The 27,818-nt window shown below is 35.1% G+C and overlaps 1 protein-coding gene across 3 annotated transcripts; it reads right to left on the bottom strand.

Moving 5' to 3' along the window:
- Positions 1-310: 310 nt before the first annotated feature.
- On the bottom strand, positions 311-27,799 carry CCNC (cyclin C). Of its 3 annotated transcripts, none has more exons than XM_024551760.3 (12): positions 27,517-27,799; positions 22,307-22,413; positions 21,237-21,321; positions 21,008-21,077; positions 17,566-17,617; positions 9,890-9,945; positions 8,799-8,834; positions 8,029-8,120; positions 7,334-7,401; positions 4,019-4,098; positions 2,981-3,099; positions 311-1,544 (listed from the first exon to the last, which is right to left on the bottom strand). In XM_024551760.3, exons 1-12 carry the CDS (start codon positions 27,546-27,548, stop codon positions 1,490-1,492), a joined length of 852 nt encoding a protein of 283 aa, XP_024407528.1. In that variant the 5' UTR covers positions 27,549-27,799; the 3' UTR covers positions 311-1,489. The 3 variants fall into 3 exon arrangements, with proteins under 3 accessions (XP_024407528.1, XP_045044569.1, XP_045044570.1); XM_045188634.2 differs by having other exon boundaries at positions 22,307-22,441; positions 27,517-27,650; XM_045188635.3 differs by lacking the exon at positions 311-1,544 and adding an exon at positions 1,718-2,175 and having other exon boundaries at positions 27,517-27,745.
- Between the last annotated feature and the right edge of the window lie 19 nt (positions 27,800-27,818).

The following is a 27,818-nucleotide window of genomic DNA, read 5'->3' on the forward strand; positions in this document are numbered from 1 at the left end:
TGCTATTTCACCCCAAGCCCAATCTTACTTCCTTCAGACCTGAGGAAAGTTTTTTTCTCATTTCTTATCCTGACCCTGAGCCTAGGAGACCTATATTTGTCATTGGTACTGACTTTGTACATAATCTCCTTTCCCAGTTTCTCTGCTACTTTGCACAAGGAAGCAGACCTCTAAAATCTGCGTTTAAATCATTTGAAATTACCCACTTGACAAACTATAGAAGGCTTTTAATACTTGTCTAAAGGAAGGAATCTCAGAAAAAAACATAAGGCAGATTTAATAAGATAAATAATCAAGACACTGGTCAATATGGCTGGAGAACGTACTTTTATTCTTGCAATTTTATACTAAGAAATCAACATTTAATTTTATAATTCATTGTTCACAATTGACTTATAAAATTTTTAATCCTTAAATTGTACATCAATATCCTATGACTCCAAATTTTATTTATCACTCTCCTTCAAGTCTGAAGAAAATGGTTAACTTATTAAGTTCCACAGACAGCACAGTCCCACTGACATAACATTTAATCTTAAGTCCTACGCTCATGAGAATTAAGAGAAGCCAGTATCAAACTGGCCTGAAACCTGATTGTGTTCCTGGCTCAGGATACCTGTAATAAATTTGTAAATCCACACTAAGACACAAAAATAAACTAGTGTGTGTATGTCATATAAAAAACTTTTCACAGTAGAGTAAAAATTAACATTAAAATGTTACCAAATTTCAACCATACTATTTTATCCAATTAGCTTTCTAAATGTCTGATTTTACTGTGAATCAAATGCAAATGACTTCATGTAGGTTTTTTAAAAAAATTTGCCCAGCATTTCAAAATGGTTACAGAATTAATATAACTTTTTAAATGTCAAAGTATGCTATACATATTGCACTTTTCTGCTAGGCTGGGCTAGTATCTTCCATGGCAAGATACTAAACTACTGAATAAAATACACTTTAAAATCAATAGGTACTTGATTAATTTCCCTGAAATTATCAACATCATTACCAAAATCTTCCAGGATTTAGTAAGATTTGATTCCTTAAATACAGTTTAAAGTTTAACTTAAGGAGGGGGAAAAAAACCCTCATATATTTCACTTTTTATGTTCTTTTTTTGGTCCCTCAATGACCAAAGATAATTTTAAACAAATTATGCTTCATGTTTCCTGGCTTAATAAAAAGCTACAATTTCTATTACCCAAATTAAGAAAAATGATACTAATCAAAAACTATTAATAATTTTGAAGTGTCTGTAGGTCCCCTTAGAACCTTTCTAAACTTTTATAATCAAGATACTTTAATCAATTATGTACTAGAATCAAATTAGGTAAGGAAAAACTTATTTTGCAAAAATAAAATCACTTCCCAATATGCTTGACAGAAACAAGCTATTCGTTTTCATTTGTGTTCCATTGAAGACATTACTGAAACCTGTCCAGTGGTTTACTTCCAACTGGTCCACTACGGAATTCTTCGGAGTGTTTTAAGATTGGCTGTAGCTAGAATTCTGACTTCCATTTGGACCCTGCTCTCCTTCACTGTGTAAGTGGGGAAGAAAGAGATTTTATACCAATTAAAAGATTCATTTTCAATACCCTGATAAGCCTACTAATTTTTAAAGTTAGTTATTCTGTGGTACAAATTTACAAAACAAAGACACTCACAATTTTAAGACACAGATATGGAAAAATTAAAATCCAGAAGACTAATATTTGGTTTCATATTTTTATTCTTATGTAACTTAGTGTCCTCATACATAACAAGCTTTCTGAAAGTATCCATACACACTAAAAAAATTTAAATTAGGGTATGAGATTTCATTGTCATTACAGGTATCACTCAACATATAGATTAGAGCTTCTGAACAAATTTCCTATAAAATTAAATCTTACATATAAAATCATATTCCTATTAACCAGTTATGAAAATCAAGAAGGGTTCTTCCAAAAAAATTATTGTCCGAAGGCATACTAAAATCTTATGTAAATATAGCAAATCTTTATAAATCAGAAATACGGTAATTTCCAGGAAAAAGGTGAATATTTAAAATAAAAGTAACTAAAACTGAAAATACCAGTAACTGTGGCAAGAGGATTATTGCCTTATCTTGTCCATCATCATCTTGCAGCTTCAGGCCCTGCCACTAGTAGAGAATCACTCAGGGAATTTCTGCAAAAAATGCATCCAAAGGTAGCTGTTTGAATGACTGCTTTAAAACAGCTCCTTGTATAAGTATTTATTTTTTCTAACAGTGACATTAATGTATCAGATCTACAAATCTATCTCAATGTTTTATAACTTAAGTATAAGTTAATTAAGATAGGCAATATTTCTTTATTTCCCTTTTGACCTTGTTTCCCTACCCCAAATGATCTGATGCACAGTGGAAGCTAAGAACCACTGAACTACATGAACAGATCCTATTAAAACAACAAAAACTCCCTTAGCATAAGTGATTCATATTTAGCAAAATTATATTATTGGGTGCCATGGATCATATGGGTCACTCAAAAAGCAAAATTCTTTATCCTTACAATATCAAATTAATAATCTAAGTTTTTGAAAACTGCTACTGGAATTTATAAAACAGGATAATAGCCAGTAGTGGGCAAGGGGTGGAGGATGACAGAGTCCAAGTGGTAGGAATACTACAGAATTCTTTATCTCTGAATTTCAGAAAAACTGGCCTAATTCTGTCCTGTTTAAATTTATGTGTACTATATAGCCATATGTTGAGGGATACCTGTAATAGACCTGCCACTTCATTAGGAAAAGTTACTATACAGATAATCCAATTAATTTTTTAAAATGAGACATTCTCAATCTATCAAGTCACAAATTAAAAAAAATTAATAAGTATTATGAGATTCTGGAAGAAATTTTAAGCAAAAAAACCAAAACAATGAAAAAAATGTGACAATTCATATGAAATATATAATTAAATGGAATAGAAAATTAAAAGTCCACAAAGTACCTGTTTGGAGGAGGTTTTGGTTTCGGCATCTTACTAAGAATAGTTGCCATCTCTTTTCTCTCATCAAAATTCTTCCACTGTTCATATAGTTTTAAAATAACCCTGATTATTTCCAAAATCTAGACGAAAATATTTGAAAAGTTCTCAATGGCAATATCAAGCAGTACTTAGTACATAAAGATACACATCACATATTAGGCATCCCTCAGAAAACAGTGAAAAGACAGAGTCTCTGTCAAGTATTCAGGCTTGACAATCTTGATAAATGTAAAAGCAGTATTTTTACCACACTGCTATTTAAGCTTTTCCTTCTAGTCTCTCCTGTGTTAATGTGTATGCCCTGTCCATCCTTATTCATCTCTCTGCTGCGGGTTTCCTTCTATCTGCTGATACTAAACCAAAGCAAAATAATGAGGGTACTAGGAACAGAAGTCTAAATCGTGCAGTTCACCACTATACAGTATGCTCTTCTAAAAGCAATTGTTTCAAACAATTTAATGGGAGGTAGTACACAAAAGATGTTTTAATTCTGTTAACTACTGTAAACAAGTTAAGGAGTTGAAAAATTACAACTACAAATCTGTCATATCCAGTTTCCAAATTAGCCCTTTCTTCCTCATGTGAATAGACCTAACCTTGGATTGGTTTTAAAGCTATCAACATTTCAGCAGAAAAGACAGAAAAAAGGGCAAAAACCACTTTGCCAGGAGACAGGCTGTGTCTCATAAGTTTATAGTAATATTTAGTGATCACTAGGTAGCTTTTAAAATAATCCTGAAAATTACAGGCTGCTCTTCAACTGATCAAACTAAAAATTTACCATTCTGTTTAAGCTAAACCAAAAAGAGAAATAGTACCTAAACAGTCAACATCAACTCTTCTTGTCAAACATATGTCTTTATTATTATTTTTATGTTTTTACCAAAAATCTTTTGAGCCTGGTAGACATCTTAAGATTTTAAGCTCATGATAAGTAAATATGACATTAACTTTTAAATGTTCAAGTTTATATTCCACTAAGGGAATTTGAAAGAATACCTTCTCCATATCCACAGAAAGCTCAGCAAACCACTGTCTGGCATCCTTCTGCTGTACAACACAGGCTACATGTAGGCAAGCTGGAAAGAAAAGAAGAAACAAAGGCCCGCATTTAATTACAAACATGTAATGTGTGGACTCAAACCAAAGATAAAATTTTCACTGAAAATTTTCATGTATATTTTCCAATATTCTTTTTAAAAACTGCATAGGTTCATATAATAGTTACCATTGACTACTCCATCTTATATATAGAGAAAAAATTACTACACTATATTAAAGTTTTTGGCATCTCCAGCTCCTCACTGTGTGCCAGGTACGTTGCAGTTGTTAGAGAGGGAAAAAAAATCCAATGAGGATAATGAAGCAGAGATGTGATCTTTCAACATTGATACAAGATAGTGGTTAAAATGTAACCAGAGTCCCGGCCCGTGTGGCTCAGTTGGTTGGAGCACTGTCCCAGAGACCAAAAGGTCATGGGTTCAATTCCCAGTCAGGGCACATACACAGGTTGCGGGTTCCATCCCTCATTGGGGGTTGGGGGGTGGGACACACAGAAGGCAACCAATCAATGTTTCTCTCACATCCATGTTTCTTTCTCTCTTTCTCTCTCTCTCTCTCTCTCTCTCTCTCTCTCTCTCTCTGAAAACAATGAAAAAATGTCCTTGGGTAAGGATTAAAAAAAAAAAAGTAACCAGGAGTCAGTGTAATGGGAAAAACAAAAAACAAAACAAAAACCCCAGCCAACTGATATACTGATAAATTTCAACAGTACTGACTATGTTTTGATATTTCAACTAAAAGTAGTGTTAATTTCCTCTGCTTTTTAAAGTTATTAGTATGTCAGCCCTGGCTGTTGTGGCTCATTGCATTGAGTGCCAGCCTGCAAACCAAAAGGTCACCAGTTTGATTCCCAGTCAGGGCACCTGCCTGGGTTGTGGGCCAGGTCTCCAGTAGGGGGTGCACGAGAGGCAACCACACATCAATGTTTCCCTCTCTCCCTCCCTTCACCTCTGTCTAAAAATAAATAAATAAAATCTTTTTTAAAAATTAAGTTATTAGTATATCAAATTAGGTGAAAATTGAGCACACTGGTACTGTGTTGTAATAATAGGGCTTAGAAAAAAAATGTAATACACCGTAATAACTAACTATACACAACTCACAAAGATAGTAAAAATGTTCAAAGACAACAATCTACATCATAATTTTGCCCAATATATTCCTACTGAGCAGCTCGATTACTCTGATCCCACACCAGCTTTTTAAGTTATGTTCCCTGATGTGGTCACATGCACGACTTTGCTAAGCATGACATTCTACGCAAACAGTGATTCAAATGTGAACTGATGCAGTGGTTGCCCCAATTTAAACAAAGCTATAAAGTACAGCCCATGTCCAGGAGGGATTTAGAAGTTAAAAGACTGAAATTATAATAATAGGTAATTAAAACACAGTGGAAAACACTGTAAGAGTTTATGTAGAGTACATCAGAGATAGAAGAGACATCCTAAACCCAGTGTGAGATGACATCAGGAGCTTTGCTTAGGGGACACTGTTCCTAGAAAGGTGAAATCCCAGCCAAGTCTTAAAAAATAAAAAAAGATGAGAGTGAGAACAGAGAGTGGCATGCACAGAACTGATAAAAAGAAGCTGCAGACTTTATCCAAAAATTAACAGAAGCACTTAAAAGTTTTAATTAGGGGACAAACTATGGATCAGTTTCTCTACCTTGGCACTGCTGACATTGAGGGCTAGGCAATTCTTTGAGACTGGGTAGTATACTATAGGATACTTAGTAGCATCCCTGGCTTCTACCCACTAGATGCCAGTGGCATCCATCATTGCTTTGACAACCAAAACCACTGCCAAATATCCCGAGGAACAATTATCTCTGATTGAGAACCACTAGCCTAGCTCAAGCATGAAGAATAGACTGGCTCTTTAAGAACAGGGATGCTGGAGGCCTATTGGTCAGGAAGTAGACTATTGCGGTAACCTGAACAGAAATGAGATGATGGCTATGAGATTAATTAAAGGTACTGGTTACCAAAACTCAACAATAGGTATTGGTTACTAACTAGATGGAGGAACGGAGGGAGAAGAGGCTAACTGCTCCATTTCCAACTAAAGTAACTAACTACTGCTATGCACCAAGCTAGTATAGACATTAAAAGGAGCACATTTTGGGGCAAAGGAGTGTGTTCAGTCCTGTTCATGAGTCTGAGGTGCCAGTGAGATGCCAAGGCAGAAGGACATATAGAACTGCTCAGGAGCAAGACCTTGGTTGAATGAAGAAAGTTAAATGTTTCAAAACCTCAGAACAGAAGTCACAGGCCTCAGTGAGACTACCCAGGAAGAATGAAGACAGGAGAAATGGCAAAGATGTGGCACATGGCCTGATATTTCCTCCTTCCTATCCGTGCAGATGCCAGCATTCCTTCCCACTGAACCCAGATGCCACTTTAGAATCCTTCCAAATACAGTGCTTTCATGGAGCCTCCAGTACTACAAAAATATAACAGATGCACCACACCTAATGTAAGGATAAGAAATACTAACATTTAAGGACTAATTGGAAAAAGAGAAAACAGTCAGTTTGGACTGGTAAAGTATGGGGGGAGGGATCAAGAGGATAGAATCATGGATACCAATAGAAAAAAAAAACAGGAACGAAAAGTATTAAGTGTCTAACATATGGCAGAAAATATTTGGTGCTCTCCAAGGTATCTCATTTAATTTTTGTAACAACTCTGTATAGAGTTGTTAGTATCCCCCACGTTTTAGAATTAAGGAAACAAACTCAGAAAGTTTAGATAACTTCCCCACAATTATAAAGGAGGCAAAGTTTAAACCTAGGATCATCTGATTCCAAAGACTGTGTTCTAACCCATTATAGTACTGCCTTCCACAGATAACAGCATGGTAGCTAACTTCTCCCATCAGAAGGGCAATCAGGACCTCAGAGGCTCCTTTACTCAACCTCTGAGGACTTAGATTAGACTCATGAAGGAAGAGCCCAGTTATTTCATATAAATTACAATACTAGTAGGCTTAATTCTGAACTTCTCCCCCTAGACAAACACTGGTTCAAATTATTTTAAAGGATGTTTAAAAACTTACCAAAAAAGGGGAGTAAGGGTATAATAATCCTGATTTGTGACAGTTGCAGTTCATATTATTGAAAGCTCACATGCAAGGATTAGTCTATTACTTTATGAAACACAAAAACAAAGTACGACAGGGTGAAATTTCTTTTAGGGTGACCTAGATAGGTTTATAACAATTTAATGAAGATAAGCCACACTTACATACCTAAAGCTATCATGAAAGGAGGGTACAGTAGGCAAAGGTCCGTTCTGTAGGTATCATTCACTATCCTCCTATAGAAATGTAAATCATAATTGTTACAGCAGAACTAACTCATCTGATCGTACATTTTGCTCCAGAGAGGGCTGTATTTCCCATCTTTGTACATATGATTTCTCTTTTATATTACTGAAGCACAGATATAAAGGTGAAAACATGAAGGGAAAAAAATGGATAAATGAATGTTTCAATAAATAAGCATATTTTAATGAATAAAATTACAGCTAAATGTTTTAAAATTTAAAACCTCATAATAAATTTTAAACAGATTTTTTCCCTAATTTATCAAATATTAGAAAATCAGATGGGAAACCAGAAATCATACAATGGATTAATATGTATGTTGAATACCACCAAAAAGTATTCTGATAATTTTAAAGATAAATTGTCTCCTTATGTAAACAGTCTGTTTTTCATAATAATAACTTGAAATATTCATCAAACAGATAATTTAAAAATCCTTATCATTTTAGCATTTGTACCAATATAGTTATTAAAATTCAACAAGTAGGTATTTTGTTCAACATCAAGTATCTTGGGGCACTACTTTAATTACTTTAAAAATACTAAACTTAATATTTACTTGTCAATCTTCCTAGCTAATAACACGTTACACTATGAATAACTTCTGTTCTAATTACCATGCAAGGGGAAGCAACATGTCTTCTTGGCCCATGTCCTGCACATACTGGAGCAAAGGTCTATAGGGATGATACACTATCAAGCAACAATCCTAGAAACAGTTTAAAAAATGTGTATGTATAAAAACAGATTTATTACAACACAAAAAAACTTATCATTACCCAACTGATTTGTAATTGTGTATTCATATGTATTTCTCTAACTCATGCTCGCTTCCCTCTTATTTTCTTAAGAAAGCAGTATGGCAGCCCTAAACTCTACTATGATAGTGAAGGCAGTGCTCTCTCTGGAATATACCTTGGTAAATCGGTTGGCAGTCAGTCAGCATCCACTCCCTTAGAGACTCAAAGTGTCACATCTGCAACACACTGAAACCTCTTATTAGCCTATAAATCCGTAATTCCCAACTGGAGGAGCAGAATTCTGCCAAAGACATAATCTATCTTTAAATAACACCACACACATACACAAATTGTGCAAATAACTGACAGTGGTTTAATGCCCTGACTGGTTTGCTTGTAATCCTTTTATTATAGTTACTATAGAACAGAAAAATATTTCCATCCTAAGTAGGATATACAAATTATTTTACAGGCTTTCAAGAGGATACATGTGATGATGCTACTAGGTACTATGATTTCACCACCATGTATCACTTGGATGGTTTTAAAATGCACCTCCCTACAAATAATTTCTTTAAAAAATTCTGACTTCTCTGAATTTGAAAATAAGTTTTACTCTATTAATCACAGGGAAGATGTATACTTACCATTAATTCTAAAAGGTAGAATTCACATTCTAATATCTGTTTTAAAAGATAATAAATGTCAACATGAAACCAAATTAGATGAGTCTATTTAGTCTAACAATTTATAGACATAGTAATTTATCACAAATTTTTACTAATAATTTTTTAAAATTAAGAAAATAAACAGTAATTTATAATAGAGTTAACATATACAATAAAAATTACTTTTTATTACAATGATTGAAATTGTGATTATAAAGCATTTTAATCCTTAAAAAAAGCCAGCCTCATATAAGCATTCTTATTTTTATTTAAAATATCCTGTATAAACTTCACAATTTCCAATATACTTTCCATTTAACAAATGCAAAAATGCAATTATCTTAAATGTTATTATCATACTATAAATCAGTAAAAGGAAAGAATACTAAAAAATGAAACCAAAAAAATACAAGTTAAATGTAATGAAAAAATCCCTTGCAAGGTGGAAAGAACATGCCTATTAAAATGTCAATAGAGCCCTGGCTGGTGTAGCTCAGTGGACTGAGTGCCGACCTGAGAACCAAAAGGTCACCGGTTCAATTCCCAGTCAGGGCACATGCCTGGGATGCAGGCCAGGTCCCCAGTTGGGGGCACACAAGAGGCAACCACACACTAATGTTTCTCTCCCTCCCTTCTCCTCTCTCTAAAAGTAAATAAATAAAACCTTTAAAAAAAAAGGCCAGTAGAGATGCACCTTCTAAAGCAATATAAAATTTCAAATATGGTTTTCATACTATTCCATTATAGCAGCTTCAGCTGCATATCAGTATCACCTGGGAGCTTTTAGAAAATACCAGTCCTCAGGCCTCAAGCCTGAAAATTCTCATTTAGTTGGTCTGGAGAGACCCTGACACAGTATCATTAAGTTCCCAAAGTGATTTAATGAGCACCCAAGGTCGTATACCACTGCTATGAGTTATCTTTAAAAATAGTAGAAGCAACTGTGATTTCTTTAAAGTCTATATTGTAGTATTCAAAACTGCCATTTCTAGACAATTCAGTTTAATATAAAACGGAGCTAATCTATATGCAACTTTGACAAAGAGTTTTACTTTATACAATATACTTACATGGTTCATCCTATAAGGAAATTCCTTTGGAAAGGCATATGAAAATCTAGTTTTTACTGCAGAAAACAAAAAACAACTTAAACTGAGAAAATGAATTAACCCCAAATCTCTTTAATACTGTGTAGAATATTAGAGGTAGTGCTAATTCATTTTTTAGTAGGGTGCCTGGAGATGCTTAGAAATCCACATTATTTTGTTTCCAGGTGAGGAGAAAGAATGAGTGGCAGCCCCCCATCTATATACAATACAGAGCCTTAATCACATGTTTAATATATTAAGGTTCTGCAACTTAAAAAATAAAGGGATTAGAAAAAAGTCACTGGGTTTTATCATCTCTAACATCTTCCCAGCTCTACAACAGTCTCTTCTTTAGTGCCATTTTCATACAATTCCCACACAACTGGACAAAACACAGAAAGTGTTGGTCATAAAGATAAAACATGTAATTTTTTTCTAGGAATAATTTTTTATACAAAATTCTTAAAGCAATAACTTGCACTTGATAATTTAGCTTAGAAGGAATACGTTCACAAATATATATGTATATATTTTAAACATATATATAAATATAATTGGAAGGATAATACAACCAAAAAATGTTTAAGTGTTTATCTTTGTGATTTAAGGAGTTTTACTAATCCGTACTTTCTAAACTTTTTATTATAAACAGGTATTTCTTTATCAAAAGACATATTTTAATAAAAGCATGAATGAATGTACAAAGGTCTCTAGGACTTTTTCCATACCACACATAAACCCATACATATACAGTTACTACTGTTCTTAATAACTAAGTACAAATGAGAAAACTATTAATTATCAATCTTCCATTTCCTCAAAATGCTGAGTATATACCTTTAAGTACTATTTGACATAATTGTACTCAAATCATCAGATATACCATTTTATCCAATCAAGTGACTATTCACAGGTTTTAGAGGATCTGTTTTGTGATCCCTTCCATTTGTACAGCCCAAGTGACCTCATGGAGATAAAAAAAAGAATTACATTTATTTTATGTACTGTATTTTGTAAACTGAGTATCCTAACCATTAATTTAGATAGGTAACATCTGCCAAAATTTGAAACCTAAACCATTTGAACTTGACAATAGGAAATTTATACTTAATCTTTCCTTTCCTCTCCTCCCTTAGTTAATTTGAAAACATCCCACTATGGTTTCTGACTTTTACAAACCCTTTGATGTAAACAAGATGTAAAGTGTACAAGTAAAACAGGCACTTACATAATGGTACCTAATCATCAAGGTAAAATGATCTCTATAAATAAAAAAAATTTACACCTCTAACCCCTGGACTTTGACACCTGACTTACTGAGATTAAATTTTCATGATGCCTTCGATTTTCTTCTAATTGGAGGAAAATGTATCCCTCCTCTCTTTTGCTACCTGTACCATTTGTGAATTTACTTTTATCTACTCAATTGATAGTCACTACTTTTCTTTAGCACCTTTAACCATTCTTCCAACAGTAAATCTGTCCCATCACTTACAAAATATCCTCAAATTTCCCTTAAAAACAAAGACAAAACCTCTACCAAATTATATTCCTGTTGGGTTTTTTTTTAATAGACTTTATTTTTTAGAACAGTTTTAAATTTATAGAAAAAACAGAAGATAATGGAGTTCCCATACACTCCCTGTTAAGGAATGAATGTCTATGACCCCCAAAAGTTGGATACTGAAGCCCTAAACCCCATGTGATGTTATTTGGAGGTGAGGTCATGAGGCTGGGACTCCCACGATGGGATTCCTCTCATAAGAAGGGAAGAGAAACCAGCACTCTCTCCTCTCTGCCAATGTGAGAACACTGTGGGAGGCAGCTGTCTGCAAGCCAGGAAACAAATTATGGCTGAACGAAGAACTGATCAAGGTAGGCACTTTGATCTTGAACTTCCTAGCCTCCGGAACTGTAAGAAATAGTCTATGGTATATTGTTATAGCAGCTCAAGCAGACTAAGATACCCCATCACCTAGTTTCACCTGTAACTAACATTTTACATAAGTATGATACGTTGGTTATCATTGATGAACCTATATATACATTATTATTAACTAAAGTCCATAGTTTATTCAGATTTTCTTAATTTTTACCTATTGTCCTTTTTCTGGTCCAGGCTGTCATCCAAGATACAACATTCCATTTATATGCCATACCTCATTAGATTCCACTTGGCTATGACAGTTTTCCAGACTTTCCCTGTTTTTGATGACTTTGATAGTTTTTAGGAATATTGGTCAAGTATTTTGTAGGTTCACCCTCCAGCGGAATCTGTCTGATGTTTATCTAATGGTTAGACTGGGGTTTTGGGTTTTTGAAAGGAAGACTACAGAGGTAAAGGGCCATTTCATCAGAATACATCACCAAATGTACACACCATTAATGTGATTTATCAACTATTGATATTGACTTTAATCATCTGGCTGGGGTAGTGTCTGTCACATTTCTCCACTGTAAAATTACCTGCCCTGCCCACCTTTCATAATGTATGCAATAGAAGGAAGTCACTATATGTACAGCCAACACCTAAGGGATGGGTATCTATGCTTCCTATAATTAAGGGTGGACTTAGATACATAAAGTATTTTAAGTTCTTCTACATGGGGGATTTGTCTCTTCTCCCCCATTTATTTAATCATTTATATCAGTATAAACTCATGGGTATTTATTTTGTATTTTGGGTTATAATCCAATATTAATTTTTTTTTATTTTGTTGCTTAAATTCTTCAAGCTTTGGCCATTGAGAGCTCTTTCAGTTGGATTGTGTGTCTCTGTGACAAATCCCAATTAATGCAGGCTTTTGGTTTTGGTTTTGAGTCCTTCCTTCCTTACTGGCACTACAATATGCTCCAGGTCCATCTTGTATTTTTCCTGCCTCAGTCCTAGATTCAGCCATCTCTGCAAGTATCCCTAGCTCCTTTTACTGGAGAATGGTATTAAACACAAAGATTGGAGCACTAGGTGAGCTCATTGCTTATAGACCCTCTTAACTGACAAAGCCAACCCCCCCCCCACCCACACACTCATTCACACACACATAAATCCATGTATCTATACATTTTATGTGTATCTATGTAAAGGTAAATACAGTTCATACTGATGTCTCTAACCCTAACTGATGACCACATCGATCATTCTGGTCTCCTCTCCTTGCTTATCTGTAAATTCCCATTCTAGCAGTGAGAAACCTAGTTCTTAACATCTGCCATCTATTTGCCATGAATATATCCATTTAGTGGAACTGTTTGACTTCACCATACACTTGTAGCAGTATCAGAATTGTTAACAAGTTACAATGCTTATGTACACTTCATTTTGCCTTTAGTCTTAAGAGACTACATTTCCAAAGTTAGTTAGGTAAGCAACTCCCCTCTCCAACCCTCTTCACTGAGGTTGTTATATATATTTATAACATAGTTAGATTCCCCTTTTCTCAAAATCTACTCACTTCTTAATTCTTTGTTATCTGGTTTCTGCCCCCACCCCATAGTGTCTAATGACATCATGTTCTCTCCCGAAGATCACAAATCCAAAGGTCTGGCTTTTTTCTTTGGAACACATCTATGCAGCACAAGACAGTGTGCCACTCTCTCTCTCTCTTAAAATTTATCAAGTCCCAAATTTCTATCATTGGCTTCGCATTTCTAAGAATATGTTGTACTGATACATTTACATCTGGAATGTCTAAGATTAAATTTACTTCTTTTCAGAACCCATTTATTCTCTTCTCCTGGTATTACCTTCACCTCCTCAATACTCAGGCATGAAACCTCAAAAATCATTTTTGACTTCTTTATTTTTTTTTAAATATATTTTATTGATTATGCTATTACAGCTGTCCCAACTTTCCCCTTTGCCCACCTCTACCAGGTACCTCCCTTCTCTCCAGCAGAACCCCCCTTAGTTCTTGTCCATGGGTCATGAGTGTAAGTTCTTTGGCTTTTCCATTTCCTATACTATTCTCAACCTCCCCCTGTCTATTTTGTACCTACCAATTATGCTGCTTAATCCCTGTACCTTTTCCCCCATTCTTGCCCTTCCCTCTCCCAACCCTCCGGATGACCTTCATACCTATGATTCTGTTCCTGTTCTGGTTGTTTACTTAGTTTATTTTGTTTTTTAGATTCAGTTTTTGATAGTTAATTTGTTGCCTTTTTTAATGTTCATGGTTTTGATCTTTTTGTTAACAAAATCCCTTTAACATTTCATGTAATAAGGGCTTGGTGATGATGAACTCCTTTAGCTTTACCTTGTCTGGGAAGCACTTTATTTGCCCTTTAATTCTAAATGACAGCTTTGCTGGATAGTGTAATCCTGGTTGTAGGTCCTTGCTTTTTATCACTTTGAATACTTCTTGCCAGCCCCTTTTTGCCTGCAAAGTTTCTTTTGAGAAATCAGCTGACAGTCTTATGGGAACTCCTTTGTATGTAATTCTCTGCTTTTCTCTTGCTGCTTGTAAATCCTTTCTTTTCAAAAGTCCTGCTGACTCCATAATTCAAATCTAGCCTGCTTGTTCTTGCTGACTGCCAAACATTATTATATGCCTTTATTAGTGCTCACCTGGATTACTTCAATAACTTAAAATATTTTTTTTCCACCTTAAAACTGTTCCCTTTTATTTCTCATAGCACCCTGCAGAGACAGCATTCACTAGTTTGCAGTTTTGTAAGTATTTATGGTAAAATGCACCTTACATAGCATTTACCATCTTTAACCATTTTTAAGTATATAGTTCAACAGTATTAAGTACATTCACACGGTTGTGCAACCATAACCACAGTTCATCTCCAGAACCCTTCTCATCTTGCAACACTGCAACTCTACACTCCTTACACAATTACTGCCGTTGTACCCTCCCTTGGGCCCCTGGCAGCCACCCTTCTACTTTCTATCTCTATTAATTTGATTATTTTAGGTACCCTATAAAAGGGGACTCATATAGTATTTATCTTTTTGTGACTGGCTTATTTCACTTATCATAACGTCCGCAAAGCTAAGCCATGTTGTAATGTGAGAAACTTCAATATGTGTCTAGTTCAACTCTTGCTCTCCCTCAATTCATCTCACATAATTCTGCCAGATTCACCTTCCTGATACACAATTCTGGAATCACCCTTATATGGAAAATAAAGCTTTCAGAAGTACCACCACTGCCAACAATGAAATGCAGATTCCTTACCAAAGGTGTTCTATTACCTGGCATTAGCCAGGCAGGGCATTCCCCACTATTTCCTTATTCAACATTCACTGAATGTAAATCATTAGCTTTCCCTATTTTTGACTAGACTTTTCAATGTTTCTAGACTGTTTTTCCCCTGTATTTCTCCAGGTTCAAATTTTATCAAATTCTATTTAAGCCTTTCTGGATTCATCTAAAAAACAATCTTTTCAAACTCATATCATTCACTACATTCTCTGTAAATCTCTTATGCCAATTATTTTCTTCTGTATTAATATTTTTATAGGATGTCTTATTCTCTTGTCTTCCAGTCCCACGTATTTATCTTTGTATCCACCGCTGCATGCAGCATGGTATTTTCCAGTGATCATGATGCTCTTGTTGATGATGACAGCAGCCACTAAAGTTTAATGAGTATTATGGGCTGAATTGTGTGTCCCCCCCCTCCCCACAAATTCATATATTGAAGCCCTAACCCACTAGGTGACTGTATTTGCATAGGGCCTTTACAGAGGTAATTAAGGATAAATGAGGTCATAAGGGTGGGGCCCTAGTTCAATAGTACTGGTGTCCTTTTAAGAGAAGAGACACTAGGGGTACAGGTGCACAGAGGAAAGGCCATGTGAGAACACAGCAAGAAGGTGGCCATCTGCAAGCCAGGGAGAGAGGCTTCAGGGCTGATATCTTGATCTTGGACTTCCAGTGTCCAGAACTGTGAGTAAATAAATTTCTGTTGTTTAAACCACTCAGTCCTTGACATTTTGTTATGGCAGCCCCAGCAAATTAGTTCACTGAACAAGGCACTGTTCAAAGAGCTTTATCATTATTTACTCATTTGACCCTCTCAACAGCCCTATGACATAGATATTATTAACATCCTCATCTTGCTGATGAGGAAACTGATACACGGAGAGATTATATTTTGCTCAGCTTATCACATAGCACTGAGGCTGAAATTTAAAACCTAAGTTGTTAGGGCCTATATAATATACCATAAAATTTATGAAATAAAGAAAATAGTCTACTATAAAAATTTCTATTCATTGAAAACCAAACACTCTTATGAATATATCTTTTAAGTTTTCGCATGAGAAACAAACAAATCTTGGTAATAGGTATCTTACATATTAAAAAATATATAACTTCTAAAAAATTTGAAAAGCAGTGACTAATAATGTAAGAAGAAAATAAGGCCCTTATAATTTAGAACTCAGACATGGGCACTGCTACCACTCTGGATATTTTCTTCTGGTTGTTTCCCATTTAAAAAAAATAATAATTTGATTTTCCAGAGGGAGTTCAATGCTTCATCAATTCATATATTTAGTATATTACGTTCTGGGGCAAAACTACTCTTCCGTCCTCAAAAAAATAAGATATGGCACAATAAAGATTAAATTAGGTTATTATACTCTTCTCAGAAAGGGGAATGGCCCCAAAATATAAAATTATTCTGGCTCACAAACTTAAAAACACAAAAAAAGCCTTCTTCTGCCTCTTCTATGTAAGACCACAGAAATAAAAATAAATAATCTAATATTCTTTTGTTAAGTGATGCCTTTTTGTTTAACCTATGAAGATGCAGCATAATATAATGTTAATAACTTTGTATACAATACTTTACAATTGTTACTTTACAGTATTATTTCCTTTACTGTCATAACTCACAGCAGCTAAACCCCATCTTTTTAGTAAAGAACTAAGGCCAAAATGTAAAGCCACTTGCTCAAGGTTATGTAGCTGCTGTTCAGTGACAGAACAGGGGCTTCGAATTAGCTGTCCTGACTTACGTCAGTATTTTTTGCCCGCACCATGTTTTTCAATATGGAGGGAAAATACATCATTCCCATCAAAGACATATATTACAGTAGCTAGAGAAATAGTTCACTCCACCCAGAAGAATGACACAAAGGCTAGTCGTTAGGAAGCAATACAGTACAATAAAATTGGGAAATAATTTTAATTTACTCTTATTATGAAATTAAGAGCCACTAATGGTTTTGGATCATTAGTTACTATCCATTTTTTAACATTAAAAGTAATGTCTTAGACTTAATACTATAAGTAGTTTTAAAAACTTTGTATTTTAACTTTATTTTTTAGTCAAATACATAGCCATAAAGGTGAACTCAGGAGATTTATTTTTTATTTATTTTGTTTATGCTATTAGTTTTCCCTGCTTTTCCTCCCTTTTCCCACCTCTCCCCTACCTCAGTTAATCCCCATATTGTTGTCCACGTCCGTGGGCCAGGCATAAATGTTCTTTGGTTAATCCCTTTAACCTCTTTCATCCAGTTCTAGCCCCCAACCCCACAGCTGTCAGTCTGTTCCACGTATTTATGCTTCTGTTGACCTCAGGAGATTTAATGAACCCAACTAATCTGTCACAGCTCTTATAAACTGAAAAACGTTTACGCTGTATGGGGTTTTCCTTAGAATTACGTCCTTAAAGCAGGATATACTTTTTGCACTTACATACAGAAGTAGCAGCAGAAATCAATCTTGTATTTGAGACTACTCCAAATTCCTAAAGAAAGGAAAGTAGGTAAGATCAGGTACACAGAAATCCAATGAACCTAAAGGTATCTGAGGTCTATTCAAAACAGAATTTCCAGCGTTTCCCCCATGACTATAGTGTCTTCTATTTGAGTCATATCTATTATGACTATATAGTCATATCTATTTGAGCTATGATGCACTTAAACCTCTAAATGTATTACTTTTCCTTAAAACTGCTACAATTTAAGACAAGTGTTTAAATAATGTTTTAATTTAACATCTCTGATAGGTACCAAATTAGAAATGAAGCCTTAAAATGACATGATAATTTTCTGCACTCAAATTAGTTTCCAAGGAGATTTTTTAAATTCTACACTTAACTGCAAGAATATTAAGTATGCTTTCTGTTCAATTGGACCTGGACTAACAGAAATAACTCACACCATTTAATAAAACAATTGAATTTCCAAAGAAGATAAACTTTAATATCACCAAAAGAACTCAAAAATACCACACAATTATTCTTCTCAGAACAGGAAGAGAATATATAGTATAAGATTTTCAATGTCAGTTCCCATTTCCTCTTTGAACTTAATATGCCACCAATGTAAAAATGACTAAAATTTATGAGATGATCCATGTTACATATATTGCCTCTTTTAATTTGAATAACCTACCAAGATTACTAAAGCCCTCATTTCATTTTAAAACAGCAAAATTAAGAATTCATTCCTTATTCTACAAAAGAAACTAAACTAAGTAGAGTCTATTCAAATACCTTCAACCTATATCCTTATCCTTGGGGAAAGGGGTGGCAGGGCACGTTTGTGTGTATACACAGGGTCCAGCACAAATAACACCCCTCTTTTTATTACAAAATCATAAGCATGTAATTCTGTAACATAACAAGATTACACTCAAGCACACCATATGATATTTTAGGTGAAATGTTCAAATTAAAACTATAAATTATTACAGCCATATTATTATCCTACCAACTACACTCAAGCAGGCCTTAGTTCTGCCAGACCCTGTATATCTATATTCACATTTAAACTTCAAACTATAAAAACTAAAACTAAAAAGTAAACACCTGATGCCCATGCCGGTGTGGCTCAGTGGAGTAAGTGCTAGCCTGTTACCAAAGGGTTGCCAGTTCAATTCCCAGTCAGGGCACATGCCTGGGCTGCGGGCCAGGTCAGGTCCCCAGTTGGGGGGTGTGTGAGAGGTATACACACAGTGATGTTTCTCTCCCTCTCTTTCTCCCTCCCTTCCCCTCTGTCCAAAATAAATAAATAAAATCTTAAAAAAAAAAAAAAAAGTAAACACCTGACACATAGTACTATTTCCATGTAATTCCTACACCACTGGACAAAATGGAAAGATTTGGTCATAGTTAAGAGTTAAAAAATATAGTGCTATAACCAAGTATGAAAAGATACATTTTTTTCTAGGAGTAATTTTTATCCAAAATTCTTAAAGTGAAAACTTTCACCCAGTAAATGATAATATAAAACAGGATTCTACTTAGAAAATTATACAACAAAAAAATACTACAAAACTAGACAAATTAAAATCCCCAAGTTAGCCCTGGCTGGTATAGCTCAGTGGACTGAGTATGGGCCTGTGAAGCAAAAGGTCACTGGTTTGATTCCCCATCAGGGCATATACCTGGGCTACAGGCCAAGTTCCCAGTAGGGAGCGTGGAAGAGACCACCACATATTGATGTTTCCCTCCCTCTCCTTCTCTTTTCCTTCCCCTCTCTAAAAATAAATAAATACATAATCTAAACAATAAAATAAAATAAAATCCCCAAGTTAATCTGTAAGAGAAGTATATGAAGTAGTAAAGGGTAGTAAAGGGAGCCAATTGTATGGTGATGGAAGATGATATGACTTCGGGTGGTGAGCACACAATGCAATATACAAATCATGTATCATAGAAATGTACATCTGAAACCTACATGACCCTATGAACCAATGTCACCCCAATAAATTTAATAAAAGTTTATAAAAATTTTGTCTAGGTTCCCATACTGACAAGTGCTTCAGATACATAAAATTACACAGTAGTATTTGGAAAAACCACCCCCATAATACAAGACTTTCATAAACATTTTGTTTTCTATTAAATAACTTAACAACAAAGCTGGTTCTGCCTCCTCAAACTATCACTTACAATTAAAAACCCTAAAACCTCTAGAAAGCTTGTCTTAATTTCTAGTCAACTCTCATTATTTCTCGTAATAGGTAAGAAAGATGTTATAAATAATCCTACATAATGGCTAAAACAAAATTCAAAATGAGTATCAAAAAGAATGTAAACTTACTAAGTTAAAATTACCTTCAATATTCAAGAATACGAATTACTGTTCTAAAGACATAAGCTAAAAATAGAAACATAATATCATAATGCTAATACTGCATGGACTATTTTTTGTAAAGATTTTAATTTATTTTTAGAGAGAGGGGAAGAGAAGGAGAGAGAGGCAGAGCAACACCAATGTGTGGTTGCCTCTCGCACACCCCCTACTGGGGACCTGGCCTGCAACCCAGGCATGTACCCTGAATGGGAATTGAACTGGCAACACTTTGATTTGCAGGCCAGAGCTCAATCCACTGAGCCACACCAGCCAGGGTCATGGATTATTATGTAACCCAGTCAATATAGCTACTATTGCCTGTATTTTACCTGAGCCCTCTCAAAAATACTGAAAAGGTAAAGGTGAGCAGAAATTTGGTTTCAGTTGCAAATTGCCATCTCTCTTCTCTCTCCCTCACCTAATTTCTATATTCTTATTGCCAAAATGATTCCTCATTAGAATCTACATGGCTAGGGCCACCCCCAGTCCTCTTCCCTCTTGCTTTCCCTATGGCTGGGTAGGCAGCGAATCATCAGGAGGTAGGGAGGGAAGACAGTAGGACATAGAAAGCAAGAGGAGGAGGAGGAGGGACATTGTCCAGTTATAGCAAGAATCTGTAGCACTTACGGACTACTACTTAGTGCCAAACAATAAATATCTTAGAAGGAGTACAACAAAGCAGTTAAGTGCATGGGATTGGGAGCTAGACTCCCAGGGTTCAAATACTGAATTTAATGCTTACCAGCTCCACGATCTCAGGCAAGTTTTTTAACCTCTGTGGCTCAGTTTCCTCATTTACACATCTATATGTCTCTTTCTTATGAAAATTAAGTCAGTTATAGTTGTAAAAGTACTTAAAATAGCACTTTATACATAGTGCTATGTGTTTGTTAAATGAATAAAAGATGTGTGAATACTTCTCTGATTTCATACAAATTTCAGTATTTTGCATAAATCACCATCTGTTATTTTTACATAGGTAATCTGAAAACTGGGGCAGATTTGCCAACTCACATTAACAATACTTCAATGAAAAACAGAAAGTTATTGCATACCTCTACTTTGGATGCCAAAAACACACATGTAGGAGCCATTAATACAGGATCTATACTTTTCAGAGAATACCTAAGAAACAAAAAAAATAAAGTTAAATGTAGAAAACACACATTGGGAAAAAGTCAAGATAACTCTATGGCAAGCACATGATTCATCTATACTAAGGTTCACCAAAATTAGATAAAAGTTTCAAATAAACGTAACATTCCCAAAATAAAACAGTCCTACCTGGCATAGAATCTCTTGAAATAGACTGTAGCAGTGGCAATAACTTGTTGTCTTAATTTAAGATGTTCACCTAATGCTTGGATAACTAAAAGAAAAATAAAGTTTTAAATGTATCTTCTGGTATCATTATAATATTAACATTGAACAATAAATTCCATGTGGCTAAATCATAATTATGTTCATTTTTAACATAGAGAAAAACCTATACATGTTAGAAAGCTCTACTTGGATCACAGTGCTAATACTAGAATTTACAAATTTGTTTTAAGATGCAGATATGCATAAACAACAAAAAATAGAAATTGCCCCACAACAAACACTATTGTTGTATTGAGGTTGAGTGATAGGCATTTCTCCTCTACCTTCTAAGAATTTTCAATGCCTTTCATATTATCTTTAGAATATAAAAAGAAAATACTTAACACCTATCAAACTCACTTTAACTACTGATTTATAGTTTATTTAAAAATCCATAATGAAATCTCAAAACAACAGAGAGGCAGGTTGCAGAAGAGTAAACTGAAGGTTAGACCGTGTGACAAAGCTACCATGTGGCAGGGCAAGGATCTTCTGCCTCTAAACCCCTTTCCCTCAAGGCAAACTTGTAAGATACCAATGCCCAATACAGGATGTCAAGCCAAAGAATCATTTATCCTCAAAGTAATCTTCTTTAGCCAATCTTAAATTGAGTTTGATAATGGCTTGGAAATATTAATAAGTATTCTGAAACTCTTGAATGTCTCTGATAATAAGATTTAAAAATAACTTTATTTAGATCAAAAAGATTAAATGAATATGAGTTGTAAAAAGATTACATGTGTAAATAAAATTGTTAAGTAAGTCAAATGGATAGGCTGTTGAACATTTCATATTCAAAAGTTTTGTAGGGTGGGAGGGGAGGAGGGAATCTTCAATGTTTACTTTAAAACAAAGTTCTTGAATTTTAAGAAAATAATAAAAATAAAAATGTTAAGTAGGGACTAAAACAGCTCATCACAAATTACCAAAAAACATTTTAATTCAGAGTTAATCAACTGTACCATTTCAACTGATTTTTTAAAAAAGTTTACCATTTGTAAAAAATATTTGTAATTTCCAATATTCTTCTTCTGAGAGAAACTTTAAGTCCTTTTGGCGTTCCTTCAACAGATCTTGTTTATCCAAAATCCATTGCAAACTGGAAGAAGCAAAGATGTCAAAACATGCTGTAGAAAATCAAATAACAAAGTTATAGAAAACACTCTAAGATTAAACAAGTTATTAACATTCTGAGAAATACAAAGTACACATAACCCTGAAAGACAGTATTTTCCACATTTCTTGAAACTCCAACACTGAGAAATATCTCACTAATAAGTGTAAGTATGCCCTGAAAAAAAAACCTACTATAATTTCTATCTTCCTTTTCAGTCTGGCAGTAGCTTTACTGTTTCATTGATTCTAAGATTCTGATATCAACATGCATCTTACAATCGGTGATGCCTTAGCCTTTTAACCAGCAGCATGTTTTTTCTTGCTTAGTGATATATAAAATAATGGTGAAATTATTTGGCACCAATTGATGGTGCCTTGAATTTGAAATATATATCTTTCTCAGTTTTCCATGGGTAACTAGAGCATTTAATTTCCCTACCTCACAATTCCAATCATGTTAAAAGCTGCTTCAGAATTTATTCACTGATAGCCTCCGTCCTCCTGTCTAGTTGTCTACTATTTTTAATCAGAGATATGAAATTGACATGATCCTCCAAAAAACTATTCTGCAATCTTCTTCTGTCACTCAGTATGTAATGGAAATTCTTTTGGCAATGAATTTATTATTCAGCATCCTTTTAAACTGCTGCACAGCATATGGATGAATCATTTAGTTAATCCCTATTATAGGTATGTAGGTTATATTTTTTCACCATTACGAGTAATATTTTAACAAATGTTTGTCATTTATCCTTATGTATTTGATTAATAACATATTTAGAATAATTTCCTAAATCTGATGGGTCAGTTTTGCTGGTATCTTTGATATAAATTGTGACTTACATTCCATAAAAGTTACAACAATTTCCATTCCTATTAAGAGTACACGGTATGTCTTAAAATATTTAACCCTATGGGTTATTGCCAATCTTTTAAATAATTTACAACTTAAAGACAAATTAGTATCTTACTATTTTTTTTAAGTGTCCATCTGAGGTTAAACATTTTCCATGTCTTTATTGGCCAAATATAGTTCTTTTGTACATTATAATTCTAATACTAGACCATTTTTCTAATACTAGTGATCTTTTTCATGTTTAATAGATTCTTCTGATCTAAAGTTTCTACATTATGGGTAATAAATATTTGTCAAACATGCCACAAACATTTCTCAAGGTTATCATGAACTCTCAATATTTAGTTACTTGTAATACAGAAATCTCAATCACTTATATATTGAAATCTACCCGTACTTTGACTTTATGCTTGTCATGCATGAGAAGTCCTACCCTGACACAAAATTCTTAATACACACACACAAGTTTACTCATATTTTCTAATACCCTTAAGGCCTTTTTCTTTCAATTTGTGATCCATCTAGAATTTATTTTGGTACAGATAGTACAGAGCTCCAGCTAAATGTTTGTCAAATGGTCATCCAAATGTCACCAAAGTATTTCCTAATGTTTAATTTTATCATTGTATCTGAATCTTTATAATTTCCCATTTTTAATTTTTATTTTTCCTATGCCATACTATTTTAAAACATGTAAAATTAAATAATCAAAACCTGGTATGGAAAATACCCCCTCCTTGCTACTATTCTTCAGAAAATTTCTGGCTACTCTACTACAATTATTATTCTAAGACCTGAATATCAAATCCCAAGAAAGGAAATCCATTCAAAATTTTGTCTGGACTTGCATTAAATTTAAAGATCAATATATTAGGGAGAAATGATACATTTACAAATGAGAATTCAAACTTTATTTATTAAAATCTTTATGTTCTATTATACAATTAAAATTTTTTCTTCCTGCCCTAGCTGGTATAGCTCACTGGATTGAGTATGAGCCTGGGAACCAAAGGGTTTCTGGTTCGATTCCCAGTCAGAGCACATGCCTGGGGTTGCAGGCCAGGCCCCCAGTAGGGCGTACTCGAGACAACCACACATTGATGTTTCTCTCCCTCTCTGCCTCCCTTCCTCTCTCTAAAAGTAAGTAAAATATTTTTTAAAAAGAAAGAAAACATCCTATCTGTTTTAGTAAAAGCATTAGTCGAGAATAGGTGTTGAACTTTTATTAGATACCTTTTTGATGCCTTCATCGTTTAACAGATTTCCTAATATTAACTATATTCTATAATAAAAATGCTGTCATTTAAAAAATTTTTAAGGTAATGTTGGACTCCATTTGTTGATACTTTATGATGCTTGCATCAATATTCAAAAGTGAGACTGTTTTTAGTGCTACTTTTGCTAGGTTTTACCAGTGTTACTACAGCTTCATAAAGAAAACTGAAAAAGCTTGCTTTCTTTGAGTGTGAACAAGAATAATTTCAATAGCAGATTCTCTTGAAAAGTGAGAAAAAAAATTAGCCGTAAATTAATTTGGGCCTGGAGCACTTTTAAAGGAGTAGTTCTTTGGTAACTTTTTAAATTTATTTTGGCTTTCAAATTTATTGCCACGGAGATACATTTATACATTTGGCAGTATATCTGAGTTTATTTATTTTTCTTATTCCTAATTTTGTATTATTGCATTATCCTTTTACCTTGATTCAACTAGCACTAGTTCATTCTCTTTTGGTTTTACCTTCCAAAGAATCAACTCTTAAAATTTTTGACCATTTATTTTTCCCTTCTAATAAATATCAGTGTTAGTTTTTCTTTTTCTTTCTTTTTTAAGATTTTATTTATTGTTAGAGAGGGGGAAAGGAGGGAGAAAGGGAGAGAAACATCAGTGTGTGGTTGCCTCTCACACGCCCCCAACTGGGGACCTGGCCCACAACCCAGGCATGTGCCCTGACTTGGAATTGAACCAGCGACCCTTCGGTTTGCAGGCCAGCACTCAATCCACTGAGTCATACCAGCTAGGGGAGTATCAGAATTACTTTTATTCTTTTTTTCCAAGGTGCATTTCCTTTTTAGTATTCTTACAAAGAATATTTTATTTGTATTCTCTCTCAATTGAGGAGAATAATTATTCAGGATGTTGACTTTTCTTATAAATTTGGCTTTGGCTAAAACATATGGATATATATTGACCTCATTATTCCCTTGATATTACATAACTTTCAATTTCCCCTTTGATACAATAAAGCATCGAGAGCTGGTTTTACACTTTTAATTTTTTTAAAAAGATTTTATTTATTTTTAGAGAGGGAAAGGGAAAGAGAGGGAGAGAAACATCATTGTGTGATTGCCCCTGGAGTGCTTCCTACTGGGGACTTGTCCTGCAACCCACGCATGTGCTCTTAGTGGAATCCAACCCACGACCCTTTGGCTTGCAGGCCGGCACTCAGTCCACTGAGCCACACCAGCCAGGGCTATACTTTTAATTTTTATTACCTGTTCATTAATTCATTCAGCCTACCAGTCAGTACTTAGTGACCTTCTAGTATGACTGTATCATGATCAAAGAATGTGTTTTTCTAATACAACTTTCTGAAGAAATGCTGTAATTTGCTCTGTTCCAGGATTATCATTATTTTCATCTCCAGTCATTTTGTTTTTTAAAAAATAAATTTCACATATATTTAAGTTTTTCCTCACAGTACAACAATGGTTTTTATAATTTTTTGTGTGTCTTTTTAGAAGTCTTCTCTTTCATACTTGTTATCTTTTGTAGATCAGGGACTCCATGATTCTCAAAGAATCAGAGGAAGGCAAAGTGTTCCCCTTCCACACCATTTCAACTGGGAGGCAACGGCAGTTTCAAAAAACACATTTGATGTTATAATAATCTTGTATTTGAAAAGTGAAAAAACAATTGTTTTATAAAATAGGTCCTGCCCCCGTTTTGATAACCATTTTCACTATGGCATAATGCTTATCAAAAGAGGGGTATAACCTTTTTTTCTTTAAGTTCAAAAAGTCTATAAATTCTGACAAACAGCTACCTGGCTGTCCATTCTCTCACCTTCCTTCAAAGTTATCAGAATACCTCTTCTCTACCTAAATTTCCTGTATTTTAATTTTGCCCAAGCAAATATTTCATTGAGTCAGTGTAAAATAAAAACATCAGAAGTAAACTTCTATAGCATTTCATCTCCACAGAATTACTTCACAGCAAGAGAAGAACCTGCACTTCTGAAAATAGGTTTCCAAGCCTACCGTTTTTTTTTTTTTTCCTGTAAAGGGCTAAAAAAAGAATGAACAATGGAATCCATTTTTTTCACAGAATCAAAATTTAAATTACAGTTACTAATGCTCTCGGCATTAAAAATTATTTACACTAAGATATAACCTTTGTCAGGTTGTGTTCATCTTTCAACTGCACAGTCTAGACAAAGTCCATTTGGTACCATCACCCACATTCCTGACTGCTTAACCAAATGTATTCTGCAGAAAACGTTTTTAATATTACTCAGGCTCTTCCTGGTCACTAACAGAAACAAAAACTTAATAATGAAAAAGGTTAAAGAACTCAGCAACGTTATTGAAAAACACACTCTCAAAATATAAGGCACGGGCTAATGAAATGGATACATTTTTACAGCACCTGTCCTATACCTTATCAACATAAAACTCCACGTAGACATGCAGTAGTGGCAGGAAGCGGTTAGTGAAACATGCCTGACTCCCCCCTCTCCTCAGAAAATTAAATCCACTCAAGGCAGGAGGTGAATAACAAAACACTACGATACCGACCCACTGACGAGATCCTAGACAAAAAGTGAACCGCAACTGTCCTGAACAGCCAGCGTCACAGTTCTGAACCTTGTCACACGTCCCATCCCATCCCACCCCTACCCGCTTCCAGGCCTAGCTAATCCAAGAATCTTAAACTCTGCAGCCTTCCCACCTCGGAGACTGGCGCCCCTTCCCCCACGCTTCCCGCTCACGCATCATTCCCTCCCCCCCCCCCCCCCGCCCGAAACCGGCCAAAGGGCGGGGAGAGGGGAGTTGCCAGAGAAAGAAGCATCCCGCTTCCGGCCGTAGCCGCAACACAGAAGACTCCACGGCGTTCCGAACAGGGGCTGGGATCCAGGGACAGGGGCTGGGATCCAGGCCAAGGGGAGTCGCAGGCCCCGTTCTCACCGCCCCCTGGAGCCAGGCCCTGAGAGAAGGCAGAAGGTAACTTACTAATGGGAGCTCTGCCAAAAGTTCCCTGCCATGGAACACAGCTTGCCCTGATACAAAAGCACCAGCCGGCGGAGCGGCTCGCGGAGCGACCATAGACCCAGCCCGCCTGGTAACCGCGCTCCTCTATCTGATCTACCCGGCTCCGCTCCTCGGCGGCGACGGTAAGAGGAAGAGGATGGCACCCTATTCTTTTTAACGCCGGCCGGCAACACTCTACTGTGTAAACCAGTTCCTATGGATAAAAGTTCCGACCCGCCCCGCTTTAGCGGAGGAAGCCAGTTGGGAGGAGACAGCCTGTGGGC

This window comes from Desmodus rotundus, chromosome 11 (assembly GCF_022682495.2).
Source record: "Desmodus rotundus isolate HL8 chromosome 11, HLdesRot8A.1, whole genome shotgun sequence".
Lineage (NCBI taxonomy): Eukaryota > Metazoa > Chordata > Mammalia > Chiroptera > Phyllostomidae > Desmodus > Desmodus rotundus.